The sequence below is a fragment of the Pseudonaja textilis genome, chromosome 1 (assembly GCF_049901715.1).
Source record: "Pseudonaja textilis isolate UNSWEBS1 chromosome 1, rPseTex1.2, whole genome shotgun sequence".
NCBI classification, from domain to species: Eukaryota; Metazoa; Chordata; class Lepidosauria; order Squamata; family Elapidae; genus Pseudonaja; species Pseudonaja textilis.
The window spans coordinates 330,538,036-330,564,283 of record NC_141990.1 but is presented as its reverse complement, the minus strand read 5'-3'; the positions used below and the strand labels follow the sequence as shown (position 1 = coordinate 330,564,283).

The window sequence follows — 26,248 nt, the reverse complement described above, 5'->3', positions numbered from 1 at the left end:
GTCAGGGTCTGGTTTTCTTGTTTTTGATTTTATTATTATTGTGAAGAGCCCAGAGTTTTGTTTTACAAGATGGATGGCCATATAAATCTTTTAAATAAATACATGTCTGACGGAAGGGGTTAATAGTAGTGTTCAGTTGGTTGCTAGATCACCTGCCTGTATCTAGATTTTATAGCTCTTTTTGCAGGGTTAAAGTAATTTTTTTGACAGAGAGGAGTTTTGTTCAGTAGGTAGAACACTTTTTTTTTTAATCTGCAGGAATTCCAGGTCCAATCTGTGATATCTCCAGGAACTAATATCTTAAATAGCTGCAACTGGCAAAACATGGCTCTGAAATGTTGTATCCTCCAACTGTTTCAAGCAGCTAATCTAAGTTTCCACAATTTGGTTTGAGCACGGAAAGCCCCAACTTAAGAAGCATCAGTTCCATTTAAATGGTTCTTGAGTTCAATGGCTGGGAAAAAAACCCTGAGCTCAAGGAGAGTCCTGATTATTAGATAAAATGTCGACAAGATGGAGCAGTGAGTTGACTACTGCATGTGGTACATCCGCGTCATTTATTGTGAATTTTGCATTTGAAAAAAATAACACCAACTTATTACAATAGCATTATTCTTTGGGTTTTTGTTCTGCCTTTTTGCTAGGGGCCCAAGACAATGCATGTGGGGATTTTCCTATAACCACAAACCTGTGGGGTAGGTTGGGCTGAGAGAAAGTGAGTGGCCTAAGGTGTGTTTTCATAGGTGAAAGTGGACTAGAGCATGCTATTTCTCAACTTTGGCAGCTTGAAGATGTGTGGACTTCAACTCCCAGAATTCATCACTCATCATGCTGGCTGGGAAGTTCTAGGAGTTGAAGTCCACACAGCAGCCAAAGTTGAGAAACTCTGTTCTGGTCGATTACTTCAACATCTGTACTACCGTTCCTCTTGTAGTGCAATAGCACTTATATACCACTTCACAGTGCTTTAACAGCCATCTCTAAGCAGTTTACAGTGTCAGCATATTTCCCCCAACAATCTGAGTCCTCATTGTATTGACCTCACAAGGATGGAAGCCTGAGTCAACCTTGAGCCAGTCAGGATCGAACTGCCAAACTGCAGTCAGCAGAAGTAGCCTGCAATACAGCATTCTAACCACTGCACCACCACGGCTCCCAAGGAAAGGAGAGATATACAAAAAAACCTGTCAAGCACAGAAAGTCAGGAGCCCAGGCTGTTCAAATGAATATATAGAATATATAAATCTATATATTCATTTGAACTGCCTGGACTCCTGACTTTCTGTGCTTGACAAGGTTTTTATATATCTCTTCTAAAGCTTGACAGGGCTTTTGTATTGCTCTCCGAAAGCTCTTTACAAGAATGTGATGGTCAAAGCAAATTGGCGGTAGATAAGAGTCAATGGAATTCAAGATGGGCTGGACTTAGATGTTTTGTGGGCACCAAGGGATGCAAGACTGATGACGTGTCTGATTCCTCCCTTGGGCACTCAGCCTGGTCATCTCCTACACACCCTTTCTTGTGCACAGAGAGTCAGAACAGTTTAGTGGTCATATTGTTCAGCTAGGACTAGAGAAATCCATTCATGCCCTGTCTGCCAGAGAACTGCACTGAACGACAAGATGAAAGATTTGAAAAATTTTATAGGTAATCTTTAACTTATGACCGTAACAAAGAACGTCAGTCGCTAACTGACGCGATTGTTACCTGTGTGGTGCAAAAAAAAAAAAGCAACATTTTTGCCATGCTCATTAAGTTAATTTGGGCTTCTGCACTGACTTGCTTGTCAGAGGCCTCCTGGGAAGGTCGCAAATGGTGATCGCATCACCCTGCGAGGCAGCAAATGCCATATGAATACATGCCAGTTGCCAAGTGCCTGGATTTTGATCATGTGACTGCAGGGACACTGCAGTGGTTCTAAGTGCGAGAAACTGGTCATAAGCTACTTTTTTCAGTGTTGTCGTAACTTTAAATTGTCTTTAAATGAACGGTAATAAATTGAGGACTATGTATATTTTTAAAAGTGTCAAGAAAACACTGGAAATACAAAATGCCATAATTAAGAGGAAGAAAAAAAATCTTCACTCTAGTTTGAGTAAAAACTTCTTTTTTTTTTTTAAATCACTGCCACATTTTGTAATATCTATGTTGGACTAGCTATTTAAGCAAAAATATTGTCAGGCGCAAGTAACCAGGATCCAGGACAGAGTTCAAAAATGCTATGAGTTTATATTTCATGCTGCCTATAGACAAGAATCTGGTCAAGGCAACCTGGCACTAGATGAGTCAATAGAATTCACGAGGGGTGGGCTGGATTTAGTCTTTAGTAGGAGCGCAGCGTCTCCAAACTGATGACACATTTGATCCCACCCTCAGGCTCAACCTGGTCATCTCCTACAGATACAGGTAGTCCTCGATTTACAACAGCTCATTTAATGACTGTTCAAAGTTACAACGGCACTGAAAAAGTGACTTATGACCATTTTTCACACTTACGACCGTTGCAGCATCTCCATGGTCACATGATCAAAATTCAGATGCTTGGCGATTAGTTCATATTTATGACGGTTGCAGTGTCCTGGGGTCACGTGATCAGCTTTTGAGACGACAAGTAGTGGTGGGTTGCAAAGTGGTTTACCACCGGTTTGGTGGGCCTGGCTTGGTAGGCGCGCTTTGCACAGGTGCAGAGACTTTCCTACTCACCTCCTGCAATCCTGCACTCTCCCTGTAGCTTCAACAGCTGATGCAAGCAGCTGCGCTTCAAAAGCAGGGAATAACGATCAGTATGGGAGCCCAGGAGGGTGGGCCAAACAGCAGCTCGTCAGAGAACCAGTTCGATCTCTGCTGATCTTCAGCGCTACCGGTACGTGAGAACCGGTCCGAATCAGTAGAACAGCACCACTGCTGACAAGCAAAGTCAATGGGGAATCCAGATTCGCTTAAGGCAATAATTCACTTAACAACTGGCAAGAAAAGTCATGAAATGGGGGCACAACTCACTCAACAAATGTTTCACTTAGCAACATAAATTTTGGGCTCGTGGTGGTCGTACCTCTAGGACTACCCATATAAAATTTTGAACAGCTATATTAAACGCTTTGAGAATGCCTCCATGAGAACCAAAAATGACAAGACGATGGCACATTAAAACAGGCTGAGGCTGTGATTGCATTGTCACGACTACCACCTTGATTGTTTTGGCACACATCCCTCCTCCTTTTTTCAGACCCCATCCCTCCTGTTTAAAACAGACATTTTTATAATTATGGAGGTGATCTACTAGGAACTAAAAACATGGCAACCGCATATGATTCAAACGGTCCTTAACAGAAGTATTCTTCAAGGCTCTTGACTGCACTGTTAATTCTCCAGCCAGTCTTTCTTCACACATGTTAAAATACCATTGATTCAGAAGAAGGAGGACTTTGGTGCCCTTCATAGAATTGCTTGGGGGGGCGGGGGGGGGAGAACATTAGAGAAGAGGCTGCTATTGAATTACTTTTTGCTCTGGAAGGAAAGCTGGGGTATAAATCTAAGAAATCATAGGTTTAGATTTGCAGCTATAGATTTCTGGAAAGAGGCCCATTCCAAGCAGAAATGATGTTGTGGGGTGGGTGGGGGGGAAATAAAGGAGGTTGTGCTTCCCTTTGATGGCATGGGGCCAGGTCTGCTCTGGAGGGGCTACTGACTTAAAGGAAGGTGGTGGTGGGCTCACCTGTTTGAGATGAGGACAAAGCTATAGATAGTTTTGAGAACACAGGAGAAACAGTGCCTGTTCTTCCCACAGCAGTAGAATTTGGACAGTGGTGGAGAGATACAACTGGCACCGTGCAGCACAGGAACCCAAATCTTGTCTGCAGCTCTTTGAAACATCTGCATCTTTGGCTCTGCAGCTGCTGTGCAATCCTGGGATAGGTGTGGCTGTTTTAAGGAATTGCAGGCAGGTACCTGTCCCTTCTCCCACATGCTCCAGAGCGTGGTTTGTGGTTGAATCCAAAGGACTCCACTGATTTTCATAGGCAACTGCCAGGCATTTCCAGGCAGCTTAAAGGAATGCAATGCAGTGCAGTGGAAAATTAATTTACAGAATTCATTAGTTTCAACAGGTATTAATAGCCGCTATCCTAATCTTAGTCTGCGGTATATATTTTACAGGCCAGATGTTCCCCTATCAAGATTTCTTGATAGATACTTGCTTTACCTTTACCTTTATATTTTTATATTTTTTATTTTTAAAAAATAGGAAGCAAACTTAGTATTGACCAAAAATTACACCAATGCTTTTAGGCCCCACATAGATCCCCGAGGCAGAAAGTAAAAATTGGTGAGTGGCTGCAGCCTAGTGAATTCCTCCCCACCCCCCCAAATATGCCTACCTGCTCAGAAAAAAGGACAGAGCGAGGCAGTTTGTCTTCAGGTAAATGAATATTTCATGCTTTGCTATGCGCATCCTGGAAGCTATTTTCTGCAAGTGCCCAGAATTCCAAATGTATCAAGCGGCCCCAAAAGATGAGTGGGGGGGGCTCTGACTTTGGAGGGGGTTTAATGTGAGATAAAGATACGTTTATGGTGAAAGAAGAAAACTTTTTAGAATCTTTTGGCTAGGATTAATGCGTGGAACCTCCATGTTCGGAGGCATTCTATCTCTAAATGCAAAGGATGGGCTGCTCCTGTTGTGCCGCATACGTGGGCTTCATGGAATTATCTGATCTGGTGGATCACTGTGAGAAGCAGAATATCGACTGCATGATGCAGTACAGATGTTTGATATGATGGTCAGTATAGGTATTGATAGGTATAGGTATAGGTATAGGTTCTTCCTACAAAGAACAGCTAAGCTGGGTTGTCAATCCTTTTGCAATAGGTACGTGTGTATATTTTGCAACACATAGATATATTATTACGACTCCTGCCGTAATATTTAGAGCTTTTAGCAATCAGTCATTTCAAAACGATTTGCTTTATTCTGGGTCATCAGGAAAGAGAAAATAATGTCAGAAAAAAAGAAAAGGGAGAAAATAAATGTAAAAAATATTGACTCCTCCCACTGTTACCTCTGACTCCACCCTCTTTGTGTAAGAACGTCCCTCTCCTGACAAATTACTCCCAGAAGAATACTTTCTATATCAGTATTTATGAAACTTAACAGCTGGTAAGATGCATGGTCTTCAACTCCCAGAATTCCTCAGCCAGCATGATTAAGTGGGGTATTCTGGGAGTTGAAGTTCAGAGTTGCCAAGCTTGAAAAATACTGTTCTAAATCAACACACACCGAAAGAGCCAGAACACATTTTCTTCCTCTTCTTGGAGTTTTAGCCGCTGCAATGAAAACCCATTGGCTGTGTTCTGAATGTTTATTAATCTGAAATCCCATTTGATTTATATGGCCACCCATTGCAGCATAGCGATTTTTCAGCAGCATTTAAAATCAAAATACAAGCAACACGCACCTATACAACTCAAGAACTTCAGGGGCTGCAATGACCAATCTCTACTCTGTGCCTAGAAATATTTTCTGGCCTTCAAGGCTTTGCAAAAAGCTGGTGGGTTGGACCACCTCAAATCTTGAGGGGTGGGGATGGTATTGCAAAGGGCAGGAAAGGCATGCGCCCTGGATCCTTGATCAGTGGGACTTTCAGCATGCCTCTCCTGCCAGTCCAGATGGACAGAGCGGCAATCGGCAAGTGCATAATCCATTTCTTGAGTTCACATAAGAACTGAGCCATAAACCAAAGAAGCTTGGTGGTGCAACCGGCTGTGCCTCCAAAGTAGGTAAATTTAAATGAACCAACTACCCTTAGCACGTTGTTTGGATACAACTGCTATGTCTTTAACTGATCAGGTTTAGCATGTTGTGTGAATACTACAACCCCGTGTCTGGTTCTGAAAGTCTTGACTAGTACAGGTAGTCCTCGGCCACAATTGGGACCAGAATTTCTGTTGCTATGCAAAGTGGTTGTTAAGTGAGTCATTCCTGATTTTATGACCTTTGTTGCCACGGTTGAGCGCAACCCTATGGTTATTGTGTGAATCATGCGGTTATTAAGTGAATCAGGCTCCCCCCATTGTCTTTGGTTGTCGGAAGCAAGCTGGAAAGGTCACAAATGGTGATCACATGATTCTGGGATGCTGCAGCCATTGTAAAACATGCTGGCTGCCAAGCACCTGAATTTTGATCCTGTGACCATGGCGATGCCATAACAGTTGTAAGGGTGAGGATTGGTTGTGAGTCAGTTTTTTTTCCAGTGCTGTTATAACTTTGAACAGTTGCTAAACAAATGATTGTAAGTTGAAGACTACCCGTGGTCCTTAATAGCCTTTTATCCAGTTCCCTTTTTTGGTAACACCACCTACTTAGATAACAGATAACAGATAATCAGAGTTGGAAGGAACCTTATAGGTCATCTAGTCCAACCCCCCGCCCAAGCAGGAGACCTTACACCATTTCTGACAAATGGCAATCCAATCTCTTCTTGAAAGTCTCAAGTGATGGCGCTCCCACAACTTCCAAGGGCAAGCTGTTCCATTAGTTCATTTTGTTGCTTGGAAGCCACTTTGGTGTAGTATTGTATTTAAAAGTGCCAGATCAGAAGCCAGGAGGCTGAGTTCTAGTCCTGCTTTAGGCAAAATGCCATTTCAGTGACTTGAGGTCAATCATCCTCTCTTAATCCTAGCAAAAAATGCAGCAATGGCAAACCACTTCTGAAATATTGGCGAGTAAACTGGAGGTAGTTGCCACTATTGACTGACTCAAAAGGGACATTAAAAATAGTTATTATTACAGTGGCCATACACAGGTTATAGGACCTTAGGGCTGACCTTAGGGACAACAGTGATGATGATTGCAAGATTGAAGCCACAGCAATAGCACTTAGACTTATAAGGCCCATCCTTACCGCTTCATAGTGCTTTACGGCCCTATCTAAAATGGATTACAGAGCCAGCATATTGCCCCCAACTATCTGGTTCTCATTTTACCGACCGCGGAAGGATGGAAGGCTGAGTCAATCTTGAGCCGGTCAGGATTGAACCCCGGGTATGTGGGCAGAGTTTGCCTGCAATACTGTATTCTAACCACCGTGCCACCATGGTTCATATCCCTCTCAATAAAAGGGGCAGAACTTTGACTACATAGCTGCAGCTCTCATAATTTTTGTCCCCGCCCCAATAGACACTCCTGGGAAGTCACCTACTGACCCTTTGCAAGATGAGTGAAGTATCCAAGGCAGGGGTCTCCAAACTTGGCAACTTTAAGATTTGTGGACTTCAACTCCCAGAATTCCTCAGCTAGTCATGCTGGCTAGGCAATTCTGGGAATTGAAGTCTACAAGTCTTAAAGTTGCCAAGTTTGGAGACTCCTGATCCAAGGGGTCTCCCAGAGATATTGAGAATGTTCATCTTAGACAGCATCTCAATCTGCTAGGCAGCAGATTCTTAGTTGGGTTTCCTTTTGGTTAAAGTGTGAAAATAAATGGGGGTGGCTTGTTTGAAGCTAGAGCTATGGGGAGAGGGGGAGGGGGAGAGTTTAGTGACACGTATTTCCTACAGTCACAACAGACAGTAAAGGAAATAGAGAGAGTGGGTCTCCTCCTTGGGGCTCTTCTTGACCACATAGTCACAGCCACATACACTATCTTGACTTCTTTGACTTCACTGGGGACATATGTAGCTCCAGATTCCAATGGCCAATTTCATCCTTTAACTATGTATTGTGTGGAAAAAGTTGATCAGGTTTTAGCATTAAGAGAGTGGAAGAAAAATGTCTGCTCTCACCTTCTCCAGTCTGACCTCTCTAATTTCTCTGCTTCCTGAATTTTTAGTTTTGCAGGTTTTTCTCACTGTGTAATTTCTCCTAGATCAGGGTTTTCCAACCTATGCAAACTTAAGATGTGTGGACCTCAACTCCCAGAATTCCCAGCATGGCTGATTGAGAAATTCTGGGAGCGTGTGTTTTTAAAGATGCCAGGATTGCAAAACCTTGTCGTAGAATAGAAAATCTTGGTGTCAAGATAAGGCAACAAAAGAAAGATTATTGAGTTAAAAAGGACCATTAAACCAGTACAAATAAAAAAGAAAAGTTGCTACCACATATAAACACACTAGCTCGATATCCATGCTTCGCTACGAAACTATGTGATGGGGCTTCGTTTTTGGGGAGGAAAATAAGGGGGGAAAATTGTGCCTCTGCCTAACAGCATCCATTGGTAATCATCTGGCCAGCATCCTGTCAGTGTGTGAGAGTTGAGGGCTGTTTGGAAACTGAAACATGGAAACTTAAACTGTATTTGCTGTGTGAGCAAGGAGACAGCAAGGAGCCTAGGCGTGGCTTAGCTCAACTGTTCTGTACTAAAGCTGGTTTGCTGCTCTAAAACTGAAATTCCTCTCCTCTGCTTGTGTATTGCATTTGGAACAGATTTCTTTTCATGTGGGAAGGGGGAATAGAATATTAGCATCAGAGCATATTAATAATAATGTACAAAATACTAATGTTCTGATGGTCATTTTGAAAAATCCTTTCTTAGTGAGCATCTAGAAGCCAAGAGGAACATATGTGCCAAATTTCAAGTTTGTAGACTTTACGGTTCTGGAGATTTTGTGATGATACGTGAGTGGTATTTATATAGATAAGATATGTAATCATATAGAGAAATGCATAAATATATATAGTTTCCCTGGCCAAAATTACTTATTCAAATAAAGGTAATTTATTATGGACAATAAATGATGACCAGATTTGGATGAATTTTTTCTTAGAATATTTCAAAGCTCTTTATTTTTCACCTATAACGATTTTCCATACCTTTATATAATACTCATCCAAAGAAATGTTATTTTCTGGTGTTTTACACCATCAACTTGGCAGCTAGCACAGGAACTGAATCAGTTCCTTATATTGCATTAATTTATATGTGCTAGAAAAAAAAACGAACAGCAGGAATCATTATGAACGATTGGTGATTTTTCCAATTTCTTCAAAAACTTTCAACTACAAAATACTAATTAGACATTGCTACCAAAAATAGTAATATGTGCCAATTTGTTTACAATCCAACCAGTACAATCTGGAAATATTACAATTAATGTTAAAATGTTACGAAAAGTGTAATACTGCCTATGGATTATCTTTCAGTCACTTCTTAATGAATTGATGAAATACATTTAAAATAAATTAATGCTCCAAAGTGTTCCAGTGAGTTTTTTGCAAGTTCAAAACCCAGCGTTTTCCTCAAAATAATTTTACATGTTCAAGAGAAGCTGTTACGTTTAATATAAGTATTTGATGTAACATTAATGAAATACAAGTGAAGTAAATATATACCATGCTTCAAGCTACTCTTGCTTTTAATTAAAGACACCTGGATACTTTACAAAAGATTGATTGGGTTTGATTCATTTGAAACCAGGTTGGTACTTGTGGTATTTTTTTTTTTGCAAAATATATTTAGAATTTGAAGGGTTTCCAAAAATCTATAATTAAATCTCTAATTCTTTGTAATCCTCCTGATTCCTATTGCTTACGCTGTGCAAATTTATCCTTGTGCTTAAAAAAAGAATACTGGAAAATGGTAGGAAAGGTGTTAGCAGCAGACTAGCGTTTGCCCCAATGCATATTATTCAGATGCTTAAATGTAAATGCAGATGTCAGAATGCAAATACAATACAGGAAGTGGGTCAGATAGGAAGCTATCAAGGGCTATATGCACATAATGCATATTTGTCAAAGGTACTTCAGTACGATGTATGAACTCAGAAGATTGCTATAATTGAGCCAAGATGATGTGAAAAAGATTGAAAGAAATACACAGTTACTCTGGTTAGTTGCTACTAAAGCTGGCACTCTGTTTACTCAGACTGTGTACCTTTGATTTCAGCACTGGGCAATGTAGATGAGCCCAATTGCTTTATATCTCACTTGAAAATTTCCTAAAAGCCGTGGTTTATTGGAGTTTAGCTGCAAGATTAATGGAGCTTGATCTGATCTTGCAAAATAATCCAAAACTGATCACGGGGTGGACGATGCTGTTAATACTTTCTACCAATGCCTCTTCAAGAACCTTCCTGATCTCCAGCAGTGCAGAGGGGAGGCCTTTTAATTTATTTTTATTTATACGTTTATTTAAAACGTGCATATAGCTGTTTATCTTATATTGAACTCTGGGCTGCTCCCAATCAACAATTAATAATAAAACAACATAATATCTTATTAAATCTATTAAAACCATGTGCATTTAAAAACTTGCCGCCAAAGTTAAACTTCCATCATACAGTTCCTCATTAAATCTCTCACCCACCTTTCCATATGCAGCATTTGGGGAGAAACCCAATTTTTCAAAGCTTTTCGGAAGGCTAGGACAATAGAGGCCTGCCAAACGTCAGGGGGGAAGAATAATCCACAGGGCAGGGGCTCTCATGGAAAAGGCAAATTTCCTGGCTCCCAAAATATGGAAATATTTAGCAGAAGCGTGCCCATTCTATCTTATTTTATTTATTTATTTAGAAAATGTATACTGCGGCCTACTCGCACATAGCAACTCAAGGTGGCTTACAAGGAGCTTACCTGGTAGGACAGGTAGATGTTCTTAGGGAAACTACACAAGAAAAGATTACCTGGCCCTGTGCCATACGGGGCTTTAGAGGTAATAGCACCTTGAATTGCACCAGTGGTGGGATTCAAATTATTTTACTACCGGTTCTGTGGGCATGGCTTGGTGAGTGTGGCAGGGGAAGGATACTATAAAATGTCCCGTAAGAGGTGGTATTTGCCGGTTCTCTGAACTACTCAAAATTTCCACTACCAGTTCTCCAGAACTGGTCAGAACCTGCTGAATACCACCTCTGAATTGCACCCAGAAAAAAAACTGGGATCCAATGCATCTCACCCAACAGAGGTGTTACATGGGTAAACCTGGGCATATGTCACTGTGTTGGGGTGGAGTTCCTAAATATTTACAGTCAATCAGTTCATTGTTTTGACTGGCAGTCATAACAAATAAGATAAAACCTGCATAGAAGTGGCCAGACAGTTATAAAATACATTGAAATGTACAAAAATCAGGAAGAACATTAAGCCAGTGTTATTGCAGCAAATATGTCCTTAAGTAAAGTATTGGAATTTTTTTTCTTTTTCTCCCAGGTTGGCACTGTATGTGTATGAATATCTCCTTCATGTTGGGGCTCAGAAATCTGCACAGACTTTCCTCTCCGAGGTAAGAATAGGAACTAAAGTTTGGGGGAGGTGAGCAGAGGGAGGAATATCCATTGACGCGCACCTCACTTTAGATGTGATCATTGTGGATAGGATATATTTTCTTTAAAATTGGAGGTTCTGGAGAGAGGATTCTAATAAACGACAAAAAAACACAAAGTTTTGGAAGTGCTTTGTTCCAGGCAAGGTTTGTAATCTCTTTTTAGTAATATTTTTCAACACAGACCAGAGGTCCTCATACTGTAATGTGATTTGTAGTAATTAAAATAAAATTTTAAGTTTCCCTTGAGTGGTTTTCTTAGCAGCATTAATGAAATGGTTTGACACTGCCTTCTTTGGGAATGTTGCTTTGACATTTCAATTTAGCTCTCAGTGTTATATTGCCTGGTGGTCTCCCATCCATTACTAAATAAGTCAGAACTTTAACTGTCAAGGTGTTAAGCCAGGTGCGGCCAATTAGTAGGCTAATTTAAACATATGTTTCTATTTTCTTATTTTTTCCTAGTTACATATTTTTATTCAAGCAATTCTTTTGTGTCTTCAAAGCATCCCTTGGGAATAGGGGAAAGACAAATCCGAATAAAATGTTAAAACAGAAATGTATAATTGAAAGGTACCAGATGACAGAGCTGGGTAAAATGAATTGTTCTTCTGTTTGCTCCAATTTATCTTTTTGATTCAAGTCTCTCAGAAACACAGTTCGCACACTATTACTACTGCAAAATCTTAATAACACTGAATTTGCAATCCAAAGAGTAATCCCCTTGAGCAAAGAGTAAATTCGCAAATAAATTGGGAGAAAAAAAATATATTCCTTGGGAATCTTAATGCAGTGATAGCTTAAGAATGTCGTTAGTGATTCAAAGGAAAGAATTCTCCAAGGACAGAAGTCTGATTTGGTGCCTCCACGCCCACTCTCTTGCGAACAAGATGCCAGAGTTTATCATTTTAAAGAACAGAAGAATAGTTCTCTTGGATCAAGCCTATGTCCATTGTAGTCCTGCACTGTGTTTCCCGTAGAGGCCAACTAGATGCATCTTTGGTGCTCCTATGCAGAAGATGGAGACATATTTCTCGCACTGTTTTTTGTTTTTTACAAAAGGAGTTTGGAGACATATTTTCTCCCAACCAGGAGAGAACATTGAGTGATTAAAGAGCCTGTCCTCCATTAATTTATTCAATCTAAATTGTTAACAGATAATCAGAGTTGGAAGGGACCTTGTAGATCATCTAGTCCACACACCCCCACCCAAGCGGGAGACCCTACACTGTTTCTGACAAATGGCAGTCCAATCTCTTCTTGAAAGTCTCAAGTGATGGCGCTCCCACAACTTCCGAGGGCAAGCTGTTCCATTGGTTGATTGTTCTCACTGTCAGAAAGTTTCTCCTTATTTCCAGGTTAAATCTCTCCTTGTTCAGTTTCCATCCATTATTCCTTGTCTGGCCTATAGGCGCTTTAGAAAATAGCTTGACCCCTTCCTCCCTGTGGCAGCCCCTCAAATATTGGAAAACCGCTATCATGTCTCCCCTGGTCCTTCTTTTTACTAGACTAGCCAAGCCCAGTTCCTGCAACTGTTCGTTGTATGTTTTAGTCTCCAGTCCCCTAATCATCCTGGTTGCTCTTCTCTGTACTTTTTCTAGAGTCTCAACATCTTTTTTATAATGTGGTGACCAAAACTGGATGCAGTACTCTAGGTGTGGTCTTACTAAGGCTTTATAGCAGGGGTGGACAAACTTTTTGGCTCGGGGGCCTCATTGACTTTTAAAATTTGACAGACGGGCCACCACCTGGTGTTGAAATGCCTGTCATTACAAATCAAATCAAATGAATGCAATCATTCAATCATTCACATCAAACCTTAATTCTGTACCAATCTTTGGCGGGCCGGATTAAAAAGACCAACGGGCCGGATGTGGCCCACGGGCCGTAGTTTGCCCACCCCTGCTTTATAGAGTGGTATTAGTACTTCCCTTGATCTTGACTGTATCCCTCTGTTAATACAATTTAGGATTGCCTTAGCTTTTTTGGCTGCTGCTGCACACTGCTGGCTCATACTTAGCTGTTGTCCACTAAGACTCCAAGATCCCTCTCACAGTTACTGCTATTGAGCCTGGTTTCACCCAGTCTATATGTGTACTTTTGGTTTTTCTTGCCTAAGTGTAGAACTTTACTTTTCTCTACACTGAATTTGTGTTCTAGTCTGTCAAGTGTTCTAGTCTGTCAAGATCCATCTGGATCTTGAGCCTATCTTCTTGGGTGTTAGCTATTCCTGCCAGCTTTGTATCATCTGCAAATTTGGTAAGTTCCCCTTCTATTCCCTCATCTAAGTTGTTAATGAAGATATTGAAGAGTACTGGGCCTAAGACGGAACCTTGTGGCACCCCACTGCTTACTTCCCTCCATGTAGACTTAGACCCATTAAGGACTACTCGTTGAGTACGGTTTGCCAGCCAGTTGCAAGTCCATCTAGTGGTGGTCCTATCTATTCTACTTTTTTCTAGCTTACTAAGAAGTAGGTTGTGGTCTACTTTGTCGAATGCCTTGCTGAAATCTAAATATATTATGTCCACAGTATTTTGCTGGTCTACTACTTTAGTCACTGTGTTGAAGAGTGAAATAAGATTGGTTTGGCATGATCTGTTTTTAACAAACCCATGCTGACTGTTAATTATTACTTTACTTGTTTCTAGATGTTGGCAGATCTGTTTTTTATTATCTTTTCCAGTATCTTCCCAGATATTGATGTTAGGCTGATTGGCCAATAGTTTCTTGGGTCTGTTTTTTTTCCTTTTTTGAAGATGGGAACCACATCAGCTCTTTTCCAGTCCTCTGGTAGTTCCCCAGTGCTCCAGGATTTTTGAAAGATATGATGTGCAGTGGTTCTGAGATTACCTCTGCCAGCTTCTTTAAAACTCTGGGATGTAATCCATCAGGCCCCGGTGATTTGTTTTCATCAAGATCAGACAGGTGTTCTCTTACTATTATTTTGCTTATTGTAACTTTTATTTCTGGTCTGTCTTTTACAGTTATGTTTTTGGTGGGTTGAACTATAGTTTCTTTTTGGGTGAAGACAGATGCAAAGAATGAGTTAAGCAGTTCTGCTTTCTCTCTGTTGCCTGATACTTCCTTGCCATCTTCTCTCTTTAGTGGACTGTTTCCTTGATTTTTTTCTTGTTATTTATATGCTGGAAGAAACTTTTTTTTATTATCTTTGACTTTTGTTGCAAGTCTTTGTTCGTTCTGAGCTTTTGTTATCCTGACTTCGTCTTTGCAGATTCTGGCTATCTGCTGACATTCTGCCTTAGTTGTATGTCCTTCTTTCCATTTTTTGTACTTTTCCTTTTTTTCTTTCAATTTGCCAGAGAGATCTTTGTGTAGCCTTGCTGGTTTCTTCTTGGATTTCTTGTTTTTCTTTCTCAGTGGTATTGTGCTGGTCTGGGCTTCTATGATCATACTTTTTAGAGTTTCCCAAGATTCTTGGTTGAATCATGAAGGAGAGGTTGAATCTCTCCTTGTTCGGTTTCCACCCATTATTCTTTGTCTGGCCTTCAGGTCACCTCCACTATGATGCTTCCCCATTGGCAGAGCCAGGTCTTTACGCCCTTGTGAAAAGTAAGGAAAGATGGGCCCAACCTCACATGGGAGGAAGCTGGGGATGGGTGGGGGGGGGGCAACAAGATGTTCCAAAGGTCAGCTGCAACAATAGAGATGACCTTTCTCCTGGATCCCGACAGGTAGAACAATCAGGCTGATGGGGCCTGTAGAATGCCTCCTCTGCTGGCACAGGTGAGGCAGGCCAATTCCAATGGGATGAGACCAGCCTGGGAGCTCATCCGGGCATTTGGTATATCTGAGCTGCATTCCAAACAGCAGAACCACTACTTTTAGATCTCCACAGATATTCCAGTTGCGCTTGGTGTACTGGATGTGTTTCAACAGCAGTTCCATGTTTTCGTATGTTTCTTTCACGTGTGCAGCATAGTTAACTGGCACTAAAGGCCATTGTGTAAAAACAGAACATTTCCATAAAGTGGTACCTGATAGTTTAAATCATACATGACTTTTGTGTTTAGCTGCCTAAAATCTATAAGATACATCCAAAGGTGTTTGGGAAGCAATTTTTTTATGGTCCAGTTGAACTCTGGGTGTTGTAGTTCTGCCCCTTTTGGAAGTGGTAAATTGAGGAAAGCTGGTCTTGCCTCTTTAACTGGTACTTTATTACTTCTCCCCAGATCCGGTGGGAAAAGAACATTACCCTGGGAGAACCACCTGGCTTCCTTCACTCCTGGTGGTGGTGAGTAGCATCCACAGTGTTCTCAATGGGACGGTGGGTGGAATGCATTGTCTAGATCAATCTTTTTCTACCTTGCAACTTTAGGATGGGTGGACTTCAATTCCGGGACACAAAAGTCCACACATCTTAGAGTTGCCAAAGTTAAGGGAGGTTAGTCTAGTACATGGGTGTCAAACTCAAGGCCCACGGGCTGAATCCCTCCTGTGGAGTGCCTAGATCTGGCCCACCCTGGAAACAGCGAAGGACCAGCCCACAGAACCTCTGCCAGCAAAAACAAAGCTCGGGAGAGCCATGCGTGGCCCTCCCGAGCTCCATTTTTGGCTGTGACAGCCGACTGCAGTGCCCTGCCAGTGAAAACGGAGCTCGGGAGGGCTGCACGAGCTCTATTTTCGCTGGCAGAGCACTGCAGGAGGCCATCGCAGCCAAAAACGGAGCCTGGGAAGGGTGCCCCTGACACGAGTGATGTCGGCTGGCCACACCCATCCCGGCCTTGCCCACCTGGCCCCCAAGGTCAAACACAACCCTGATGCGGCCTTCAATGAAATCGAATTTGACGCTCCTGGTCTAGGAGATGGATATTCCCTTGATTATTCAGTGTCAGTCTTTCCAAATACACTACTCTACGGGTGTCTGGACATCACCTACCATAATTCCTGGCCAAAACTGTTTGGAGAGCACAGATTCGGGAAGGTGGGTCTGTGAACATAGGAAGCTATTTCCTATCAGCTCAGCTCATCAAATTTGTTATTGGCTCTTCTGAATGATGGAAAATTTCCAGGATCTTGGATCAGAGGAGATTTTTCCATTACACCCTGGTGGAGATCTTTTTAAGGGGATATATGCTGTCAGATATTGAACTCAGAAACTTTCTCAGATAAAGAATCTGTGCACTTACTGAACAAGTTTCCTTTCTTCTTCAGTAACACCATTGGTATTTGAGAACAAGAATTTCCAATTAAAGATCTAGCCATGAACAAATCAACACCAACAGACGTTACTTCGTCTAACCCCCACTCCTTTAACCTCAAACTATCCACTATTGACCTCACCCCATTCCTAAGAGGTCTGTAAGGGGCGTGCACAAGTGCACCGTCATGCCTACTGTCCCAGTCCTATTGTCCCCATTTCTTCGTACCTATTTCCGGTATTCTTACTCATATTTATACTTTTACCTATTATCTTGTAAGTGACAAATCAAATAAATAAAACAAATAAATTCACCCTATCCTGCTTCTCAGAATGCAGTAGCCTCACTTAGTAGCTTCGGTTGGGTCTAGTGACTCCACTGCCAAGTGACACAGTTGTTAAGTGAAATATCACGTGGCTGAGTCAGACTTACAACATCATTTCTGCTGCAATCAATAAGCAAATAATGGTGAATCCTTAAACACAGCATCATGTGACCTGCAACTTATTGCCGGCATCCCCACTGATTTTCTTTGTTGGAAGCCAGCAGTGAAGCTTGCAATTGGCAATCATGTGATTGTGGGGACTCTACAGCGGGTGTAAAATGCACACTGGTTACGCCTGGAGACGTTGTAACAGCTCTTAATTTTGAGGACTGGTCACAAGCCTACTTTTTTCAGCACTGTCCTAATTTCTGACAGTTGCTAAACAAGACAATGGGTAAGAGAGGACTATCTGTATTCTCCGCTGGGCTCAAGAGACAGTTTGCTATACTGTTAAGGTGCTTGGCTACAAAACAGGACACTGAATTTTAGCTCTGCCTTAGGCAGGAAAGCCAGCTGGATGACTTTGGGCCAATTGTTCCCTCTCAACAACTCAGGGGTAGTTGTTGTGGGAAAGACAGGAGGTAGAAGTATTAAGTATGGGGGAGGGAGGGAAGAAAGGAAGGAAGGAAGGAAGGAAGGAAGGAAGGAAGGAAGGAAGGAAGGAAGGAAGGAAGGAAGGAAGGAAGGAAGGATCAATCAGCATCCTGAGACAGAGATGCTATTCAGCAGGTTCTGACCAGTTCTGGAGAACCGGTAGCAGAAATTTTGAGTAGTTCGGAGAGCCGGCAAATAACCACCTCTGACTGGAGATTTTACAGTCTTCTTCCCCTGCCACGCCCACCAAGCCACGCCCACAGAACCAGTAGTAAAAAAATTTGAATCCCACCACTGTCCTGAGAGTTATCTGCAATCCCTCAAAAAACAAATATGGAACAGGTTTTAACTTACTAGTCCTTCATGCAGTTTGAAATAGAGCATGTGGGAAAACCTGAGAAGTTGGGGGCGATGGCAGAAAAGGTGGCATCGAGGTGCCAGATTTCATATAACAGAGGAAGCTCATGGAATCTCTCTGTACACAGATACTCGCATCCGGGCCTACCACACCCACCTCTATTTTTTCCTGCCCTTCTGCAGGAGTTTGCTGGCAGAGAAAATAGGGTGGAGAAAGTTCCCGGAAGGTAGAGAAGTTTGGAAGAGGCGTTGACTGGGAAAGGGTGCACGTGTGCACGTCTTTCTTTCTCTCTCTCTCTCTCTCTCTCTCTCTCTCTCTCTCTCTGTGTGTGTGTGTGTGCGCGTGTGTTTTCTGGATTTCTGCTCTTTCAACCCCAACCTTAAAAGTCACCCCCTCCTCCCAATTCTTGTTGTTGGCTTCAGGCACAACTGGAACACATTCAAGAGCTTTCCCCCCTCAATGCACACTCCTTCCCGGAAACCCCCCCTGTCCCTGTCCGTTGCGGCGTCTGGCTCCAGCTTCTACACATGGATGTGATTTGGAGGAATCCAGAGGCAGAATATTCCAGGGACCTAACTGGGGGTGGCGGCAATGGAGATCTGGCTTGATAAGTGTGTCTCCCCCACCCCTCAACCTTTGGCTCTTATCACAGGGAAAAGGGCCTAGGAAAAAAAAAAAGGGAGGAGGGGGGTGTTTCCCTGTGCAGTGGGAAGAGAGTCTGGAGGGAATGATGGATGAAGTGCTGTACATCGCCCCCCCCTCCCCCGCCCAACTACGCTGACTCCCCCTGCCCCAGTCTCAAAACTTGGCTGGCTCTTCAGTTTTAGACGGATGGGCCTGTTTAGAGCATCTGCCTTCTTCCAACCGCCTTCCCTCTCTCCCTTCCACCACATCCCCTTTTTTTTTTCCAAGGGGCTGATTTTGTTTTATTATGTACGCGATCGTGCTGCAGCTACGTTTTCTACACTTTTTTTTCTCTTTGCATCTTCCCCGTTTTTAAAAAAAGCACATGCACAAATTCCTTTTCTTTGTTTTCCTTCTTCCCTCTTTCCTCTTTCTTTCTTTCTTTCTTTCTTTCTTTCTTTCTTTCTTTCTTTCTTTCTTTCTTTCTTTCTTTCTTTCTTTCTTTCTTTCTTTCTAGCCTTCCTCTCTGTTTCTCTCTGAATCTTCCTTTTTGGTGGCATAGTTCTCTATTGCCCTTCATGAGAATCAGAGTTTGGGATCAAGGGACATTAGAGCAATAAGATTTGGCAGCATCATGGTATAATAAGAGACGGTTCATTAAAAGTGTCAAAAATGCACAGATATACTGTTGAAATGACTAGATTTTCCTTTACCTGCCCGATGTCATATGCATTGCAAGGTATTTATCTTCCTCCTGGCATCTAATTTATTGTTTGTGGCAAAATATATACAGTATTTGGTTTAAGGGATTAAGCATTGTAAACTCACTTACATACAAAGACACATGCACATAGGTATGTATGTCTGTATATATAATAGACAGTAGTTAACAAAGTATAGTTTTATTACATGCCAAATCTTCATTGGCAGTTCCTCAATTATTGGTTCTCTGTCCAAGAATATCTACAGTATATTCTCATTCTCTCTCTCTCTCCCTCTCCCTCCCCCACCCCCCATTGATTCTAGATAGGATCAAAAGGGAACTCAACTACGGGAATGAAATTCAGGTAGTCCTCATCTAATGAGTGTCTTGTTTAGTGACTGATTACAATGGTGATGACTAGGTCTTTACGGGTCTTTAAAGCTAAGGAAAACTGAAGTAAGATCGAAAGCACATTCATGGTTTCATTTAGCAACCACTTTGCTTAACAGCTGAGTTGCTGGTTCCAGTTGTGATCACTAAACAAGAATTACCTTTATTTTTTCAAACCATTTAAGAAGGATGAGATCCCATCTATCGATCACCCTCAATAGATGAGATCAGTCAAGAGTGAAAGGCTTCTTCTGGTAGTGTATTCAGAGCACTAAATGCTGTTCTGTACAGCAAAATGGCATCACATATATATTCAGACATATTTTGTATTATGCTTTGTGGAGCAACACCAGGATATTTGGGCAACAATTTGTTAGAATTAAAACTGCTTCTCCTATGTGGTTCTCCAAAGAGAATCTGTTGCAGGAATGCTTTCCTTAGAAAGTACAGGCCTTATTGACCATGTGATAGGCCTTCTCAGTGGTGGCCCCCATATTAGAAATACTTTCTCTCAAAGGTACAGATGTTTCTGAACTTGCTGGCATTTTGTAAACAAGTCAAAGTAATTTAGTTTCAGTACATGTTCAATGGTTAGGTTAGATTAGATTAGATTAAATATTTGCAGATGTTTTTGGATTATATTCTTTAAATTGTTTAAATTAAATTTGCATTTTTGCTCTGTTTTTATTGTATCCTGCCCAGAGAATCAGGACTGGCTCAAGTGATAAATATTGTAAAATGAATCACATCTTTTTTTCCCCAAAAGCACACGGGAATAAAAGCAGGCACAGAAACCCCCTTTTCCTGCTTGCAATTTGATCAGTCTTCATTGGCAGCATTAGCCTTCTGGGTGATAAATCCAAAATTCCTCTCCTCCCACTGCCCCATGTCATTTTAAGTGAGGCGAGCTTTCGAGATAGCCTATCCTTTAGGTTATTGTGATCCTTGTTACTGCAATAAGAAATGGAAAGAAAGAGTTGTCTTCCTTCTAGCAATCTCATTTGGTATATGAAATTACAAGTTGCTGCATGCACTATTTTGTCATTTTGGTCATGAACAAATTTATTTCAAGGCAGGTACATATTTGTTTCAGCAGAATCCCAGCAAAACAGCTGATAGTCTAGGAAAAGCCCTGCAAAATTCAGTGAAGCCACCTCACATGCAAATGGTTGCAATAATCTTGGGCTTGTATACCAGGAAGTAAGCCCAGGTGAATTTAATGGGGCTTCCCAGGCATCGTATGTACTAATCCCCCACTAACTCTTTTTGGATAATAGAGCTAATTTTCAAGGTTGGAAGTGGGACTGATTTTGTTAGCAACCGAGAAGCAGGATGGTAATATCTATGGAGATTCTCAGTCATCCAGTTCATGGTTGTCTCAAAGGTGCTTTTGTCAAGAGGCACCTGGACTTTCTTGTTTTTTTTCTTTTGAAGACGTTTCGCTTCTCATCCAAGAAGCTTCTTCAGCTCTGACCGAATGGGAATCCTTCCATTCTCCACCATCCAGTCAGAGCTGAAGAAGCTTCTTGGGTGAGAAGCGAAACATCTTCAAAGAAAAACCAGAAAGTTGTTGCCTCTTGACAAAAGCGCCTTTGGGACAAGATGTTAATAGTTGTCTAGCACATCGTTTTGATCTTGGGCATCAGTCCCTGTTCGCCTTTCTTTTTCAGAAATAGTTCAGATTAGTTCAAAGTTCATCTTTAGGAGACATGGGTGGCATATACATTTAATTAATTAATTAAACCTCATTCTGGTGTACCTCCCCCCCCCCCAAAAAAAAAAAAACAAATTACCTGCCCATGGTGGCAGAATGGCTTGGTCATACAACACCTTAAATGCAGGTTAGGGAAACGCGTTTTGTGTAACAAGCGATTCCCAACAGAAAAACAAAACGATGGCTCAAAAGGACAATGGATCCTCTACAACATATTAAGACAGTTGCTGGGTTTTCCACAATAGGATGCAATTACAATTGGTACGGCCCCATTTAACCGTCGTTTGGTGTAGTTTATGAGCAAGTCTTCCTCGACCTTTTAAATTTACAGCAAGAATCATGGCCAAAGCAAAGTCTGCATGTATAAATCTATAGATACATATGCTTGATGGCGAGATAGAAATTCCAGGTCCATGGCTAATTTTCCTTGTCCCTCTAAACATTCTTGGCAACTCTGCATTCTTGGCAGACACTATGGGGATAGTTATGCTCCTCCCCCCCACCACCTCCGCCAAGACAGAAAGACCACAAGGGGAGAGGCCCCACGCAGCAGCGGAGATCACGTGATTCCTCTCCCATGGGGCCAGGGGACTGCTTCCCAGAAACCCAACAAGCAGCCTGATTTATTGGAGGCTGAAACAAGCAAGGAGAGGATCCAGGCTGCTGGGCTTAACCCTTCAGAAGCTAGAGGGAGAAGGTCAAAGGCATGTTAAGTGGGCATTTGGCCACTGGGTGGCTTGGGGCATCTGCACAGCTACAAAAAGACAGATCCTCATCCAAAGACAGAGCCTTGCTTTGTTAGCGTTTGGGTGGGAGCCCATGGTGCCCGCATCTATAGCTCATGACCCTGGCCAGGGAGTTTGATATCAGCCCAATAGTTTGGTTGATTGTGGTGTCCTTTGTAAACCTGTCTGACCTGTTGGATTACAAGATGAAGTTGGGAGAAATAGATGAGAGTATGTATCTTCAAAGGGAGGGATGAAATTTCATTTCATTCTGAAATTGCATTTCATTCTCTTAACAGTAGCTGACTGCCCAGCTTCTGCATCTGGTAGCTAAGGGGCAGCTGCTGGTGTCTTCTGGCAGTTTCTGCACAGATATTCTTTTTCTGGCATTCTGATGTGAGATGGAGAGTTGTTTTTTTTTCTGGCCCAAACAAAAGCTGTATGTCCCCTTTGGGTAGTACAAGACAGTCCTATGCTCTGAAAAAAAAAAAATCAGCTTTCACTTTATGTATTTAAAATTAAATGTAAGTAATAATACTTTCCAGCCATTTATTTAACCATTCTGTCCTCCTGTTGCATTAAAAATTAAAGTTAGATAATCATTCTGGAGGTGCTGAGGATCACAACTCACTCCCTCCCTCCCTTCTTTTCTTTTCTTTTTTTCTTCCTTTACTTTGTTTTTCTTTCTTTCTTTCTTTCTTTCTTTCTTTCTTTCTTTCTTCCTTTCTTTCTTCCTTCCTTCCTTCCTTCTCCTCTTCTTCCTTCTCCTTTTCCTTCTTCTTCTCCTTCTCCTCCTCCTCCTCCTCCTCCTCCTCCTCCTTCTTCTTGTCCTCCTCCTCCTTCTCCTTCTCCTTCTCCTCCTTCTTCTCCTTCTTGTTCTCCTTCTTGTCCTCCTCCTTCTCCTCCTCCTCCTTCTTCTCCTTCTTGTTCTCCTTCTTGTCCTTCTCTCCTCCTCCTCCTCCTTGTCCTTCTCCTCCTTCTCCTCCTTCTTCTCCTTCTTGTTCTCCTTCTTGTCCTCCTCCTTCTCCTCCTCCTCCTCCTCCTCCTTCTTCTCCTTCTTGTTCTCCTTCTTGTCCTCCTCCTTCTCCTCCTCCTCCTCCTCCTTGTCCTTCTCCTCCTCCTCCTCCTTCTTGTCCTCCTCCTCTTCCTTCTCCTCCTTGTCCTCCTCCTCTTTCTCCTTCTCCTCCTCCTTGTCCTTCTCCTCCTCCTCCTCCTCCTTGTTCTCCTTCTCCTCCTCCTTCTCCTTCTCCTGCTCCTTGGAATTAATGATAGAAACCACTCATGTCCCTCATGGAGTGCTTTCAGTGATATCACAGCTCCAGTGACTCACTTTTGATTTAAATTCTGCTATAGAATCACCAATTGGAGGTATTTTGAGCTCAAAACTACTGTCTACCCAGGGCTGGTGTCAGTTCATGAAAGCACTATGTTTGCTGGACCAGGGTCATCTGTAGGAGTTGTCAAAAAAATCAAGATGATTACTCTCCTAATTGGAACCCTGTTCCTTTTTTATGTATATCATAGTTTCAGTCTTGACTTTTTTGCCCTGCCCTGAGGATGCCCCTGACCTTTCATTAAGCACAATTCTCAGTCTAGTTGGCTACATTCTAAAAAAAAAATTCTTAAGGAGATCAGTTAAAGCATTTAGCGTTCAGATCCCATAATGAGCTGTGTTAGGTTTAACATTGGGGTAACAGGGCACGATGTGAGTCGTTCCATTTGCTTAGGTTGGTTCGGTATATTTCGGAGTCTAGAAAACAGATTACATAGGAGGTTTTGTGTGTGTGTATGTCTGTGTGTGTGTAAAGGATATTGTCATTGTGGGAACAGAGCTGTTCCTCAGGGATAGCCAAAAATTAGGAGACTGATAGCACCCTTTTAGACGAACAGGTTTTGTTTTAACAAAATACATTGGTCTGAAAAGGTGCTACCAGATTCCTTCAGATTTTAGGAAGTTGTGTAAACTTTTAATTTGCAAAAATGAGTCTGGAGAAAGATAATCTCTGTTGGGTTACATTGCCTGTAATTACAAACATTTGCTTCTGTGCCTTGGTTAGCTGATAATCTTGGTTGGGTTCCAATTTTATGTGGAGGCTCCACATCAAGGCCTTAGCATTTCAGTTAAACCTGTTGGGAGAAGCTGCTCTTCCTGGAACCTGAATCAACATTCTTGATCAGAGCTGGGCAAATCAGTGATCTAATCTGTGAAAGCAAATAATCTACCTGCCACCAGTCCAGATTTCTTCTAGGATCTCCTAGTTAAGTTATAGATGTCTAGCATGTGGTTTTCTAGAGCTTTTTCTTTCAACGGCTTCGCCATAGCCAGGGAAATATGGCAACATTTGGAGGACCACAAGTGACACTAAATAAATCTGGATGCAAAGAAATCATGGAGAGCTTTAAGTTCTTTTTATCCTGGCATCTTTTTCCTAAAGTTCCCAAATCCATTGTGATGACCCGGGGTGTGGCACAAAGGCCACACAGTCACATAAGTAAGAAGAGTCCCTTTAATACCTCCCAACTTTGCCCCCCAATGTCCAGGTTACCTTCGACTGGAGAAAAAAACTCTCCCAAGAACAGTCTTTTAAGTGGAGAAAATTCAGTCCAAAAACAAAGTACATACAAACTGTAAATAAAAATCCACACAAACCATGCTGCAGCAATTAACTTGACAGGGCAGGATAAGGAATTGCAGTCTTGAAAGGCCAACAAATCACACACAGTTGGGAAGATGTCGGGAACCCAGATAAGCCTCGACAATAACAGATAACTCCTGATTTGCATCCAACAAGTTGCTGTGCCCAGCTTTCCTTTTTAAACACTGTGTTCCCATCTGCAGCTAATGAAGGCAATCAGGGCCCTTTTCTCTCCCATAAGCCATGCAACTCATGTTGCTCCCTTCTCCGTTCCTCCCTACGTGCCTAGGATAAAGAGAGGGTGGGCCTGGGTCTTCCTCTGAATTTCCTCTGCCTTGCTCTACCTCTCCCCTGCTCTGCCCAGCCGGACTTGATTCTTCCACAGCCAACAGAGCCACACTCCCGCTCCCTGTCAGCTGCTCGGCCTCCCCTTCTGAATCAGATTCTGACAGGGGCATGACATCCATATTAATGATGCCTCTCTTTCTTCTTGTTCCCTTGCTATCCCATAGTGTGTTTTGGGACCTGTACTGTGCAGCTCCTGATCGGCGAGAGACCTGCGAGCACTCAAGTGAGGCCAAAGCTTTCCATGATTATGTGAGTATAGTCTGTGGGGCTGATGCCAATCATGTGTATGGTCGTTCAGATGCTGTGTGATTTGGACTTTGGAGGGCCTCCTCAATGAGACCAAAGTGAATGTAGTGAAAGAGAGGTGAAAGCAATTTGAAGAGAGGTGAAAGCATTTCACTTGGGGATATTCAAGGTGTCTGGTTGAAACAACCCATAAACGAATTCTATTTCAGCCATATTTTGAGCACAAGGGACTTTGCTCTAGCCCGATGGTCGTGATACCAAACTGCAGACATCCTACCAATCCCAATGTGGATGATGTAGGAGAAGTATCAGAGAAGACATGATAGCAGTATTCCAATATTTGAGGGGCTGCCACAGAGAGGGAGGGGTCAAGCTATTTTCCAAAGCACTCCTTGTCTGCAAAGAACAATGGATGGAAACTGAACAAGGAGAGATTCAACCTAGAAATAAGGAGAAATTTTCTGACAGTGAGAACAATCAATGTAAGAGCTTGCCTTCAGACGTTGTGAGAGCTTCATCACTGGCAACTTTCAAGAAGAGACTGGACTGCCTCTGTTAGAAATGGTGTAGGGTCTTCTGCTTAGGCAGGGGGTTGGACTAGATGATCTACAAAGTCCCTTCCAACTCTGTTAATCTGTTAAGGCAGTACAATCAAACACCAGTCAATCCTTGATCACCACTCAACATTTCAAGATGATTTGCATGCATATTCTCTTTTGTTCTACAGCCCAATAACCATTCGCCTGGAGTAAATAATAGTGAGTCACACCTGAAGGTAGAAATGCCCATCGTGATGGTGACTGATCAGGACAGGGCAATGAATGAGAGCTTCCCAAATGTTTCTCTACCATTTATACAAAATCTGCCCTGGTTCTAGAAAAAGTAGCAACCCAGCACTTTTTCTCATAGCATCTGATTAGATGTCAGTATTTCACAAGCAATATAAATACCAGTCATTAAGAAATAACTAATAGAGGTAGGCTGTCCCATTGTGCCCTGTTAATGGGCCAGCTGGTATATGAATGGCTGTTATTCATTATATAAAATTGAACCTCCATGTTCCTAAATAGTATATAGTTAAATACAACATGTCTGTGAAGTTTTTGAATGTTTCTGCCGCCTTTTTGGAAAGCTTTTAAATCATGAGTGTCTAACCTTTTGGTTTGTCTGGGCCAC

The 26,248-nt window shown here is 42.1% G+C and overlaps 1 protein-coding gene across 7 annotated transcripts in view; it reads left to right on the top strand.

Moving 5' to 3' along the window:
- SSBP4 (single stranded DNA binding protein 4) overlaps positions 1–26,248 on the top strand; it is a 58,188-nt gene that overhangs the window by 3,786 nt on the left and 28,154 nt on the right. For all 7 annotated transcript variants that reach the window (XM_087922837.1, XM_087922834.1, XM_087922836.1 and 4 more), the window contains exons 2-4: positions 11,136–11,208; positions 15,441–15,502; positions 24,991–25,075. In XM_087922837.1, coding sequence (XP_087778963.1) covers positions 11,136–11,208; positions 15,441–15,502; positions 24,991–25,075 — 220 coding nt within the window. The remainder of the gene's footprint in view (positions 1–11,135; positions 11,209–15,440; positions 15,503–24,990; positions 25,076–26,248) is intronic.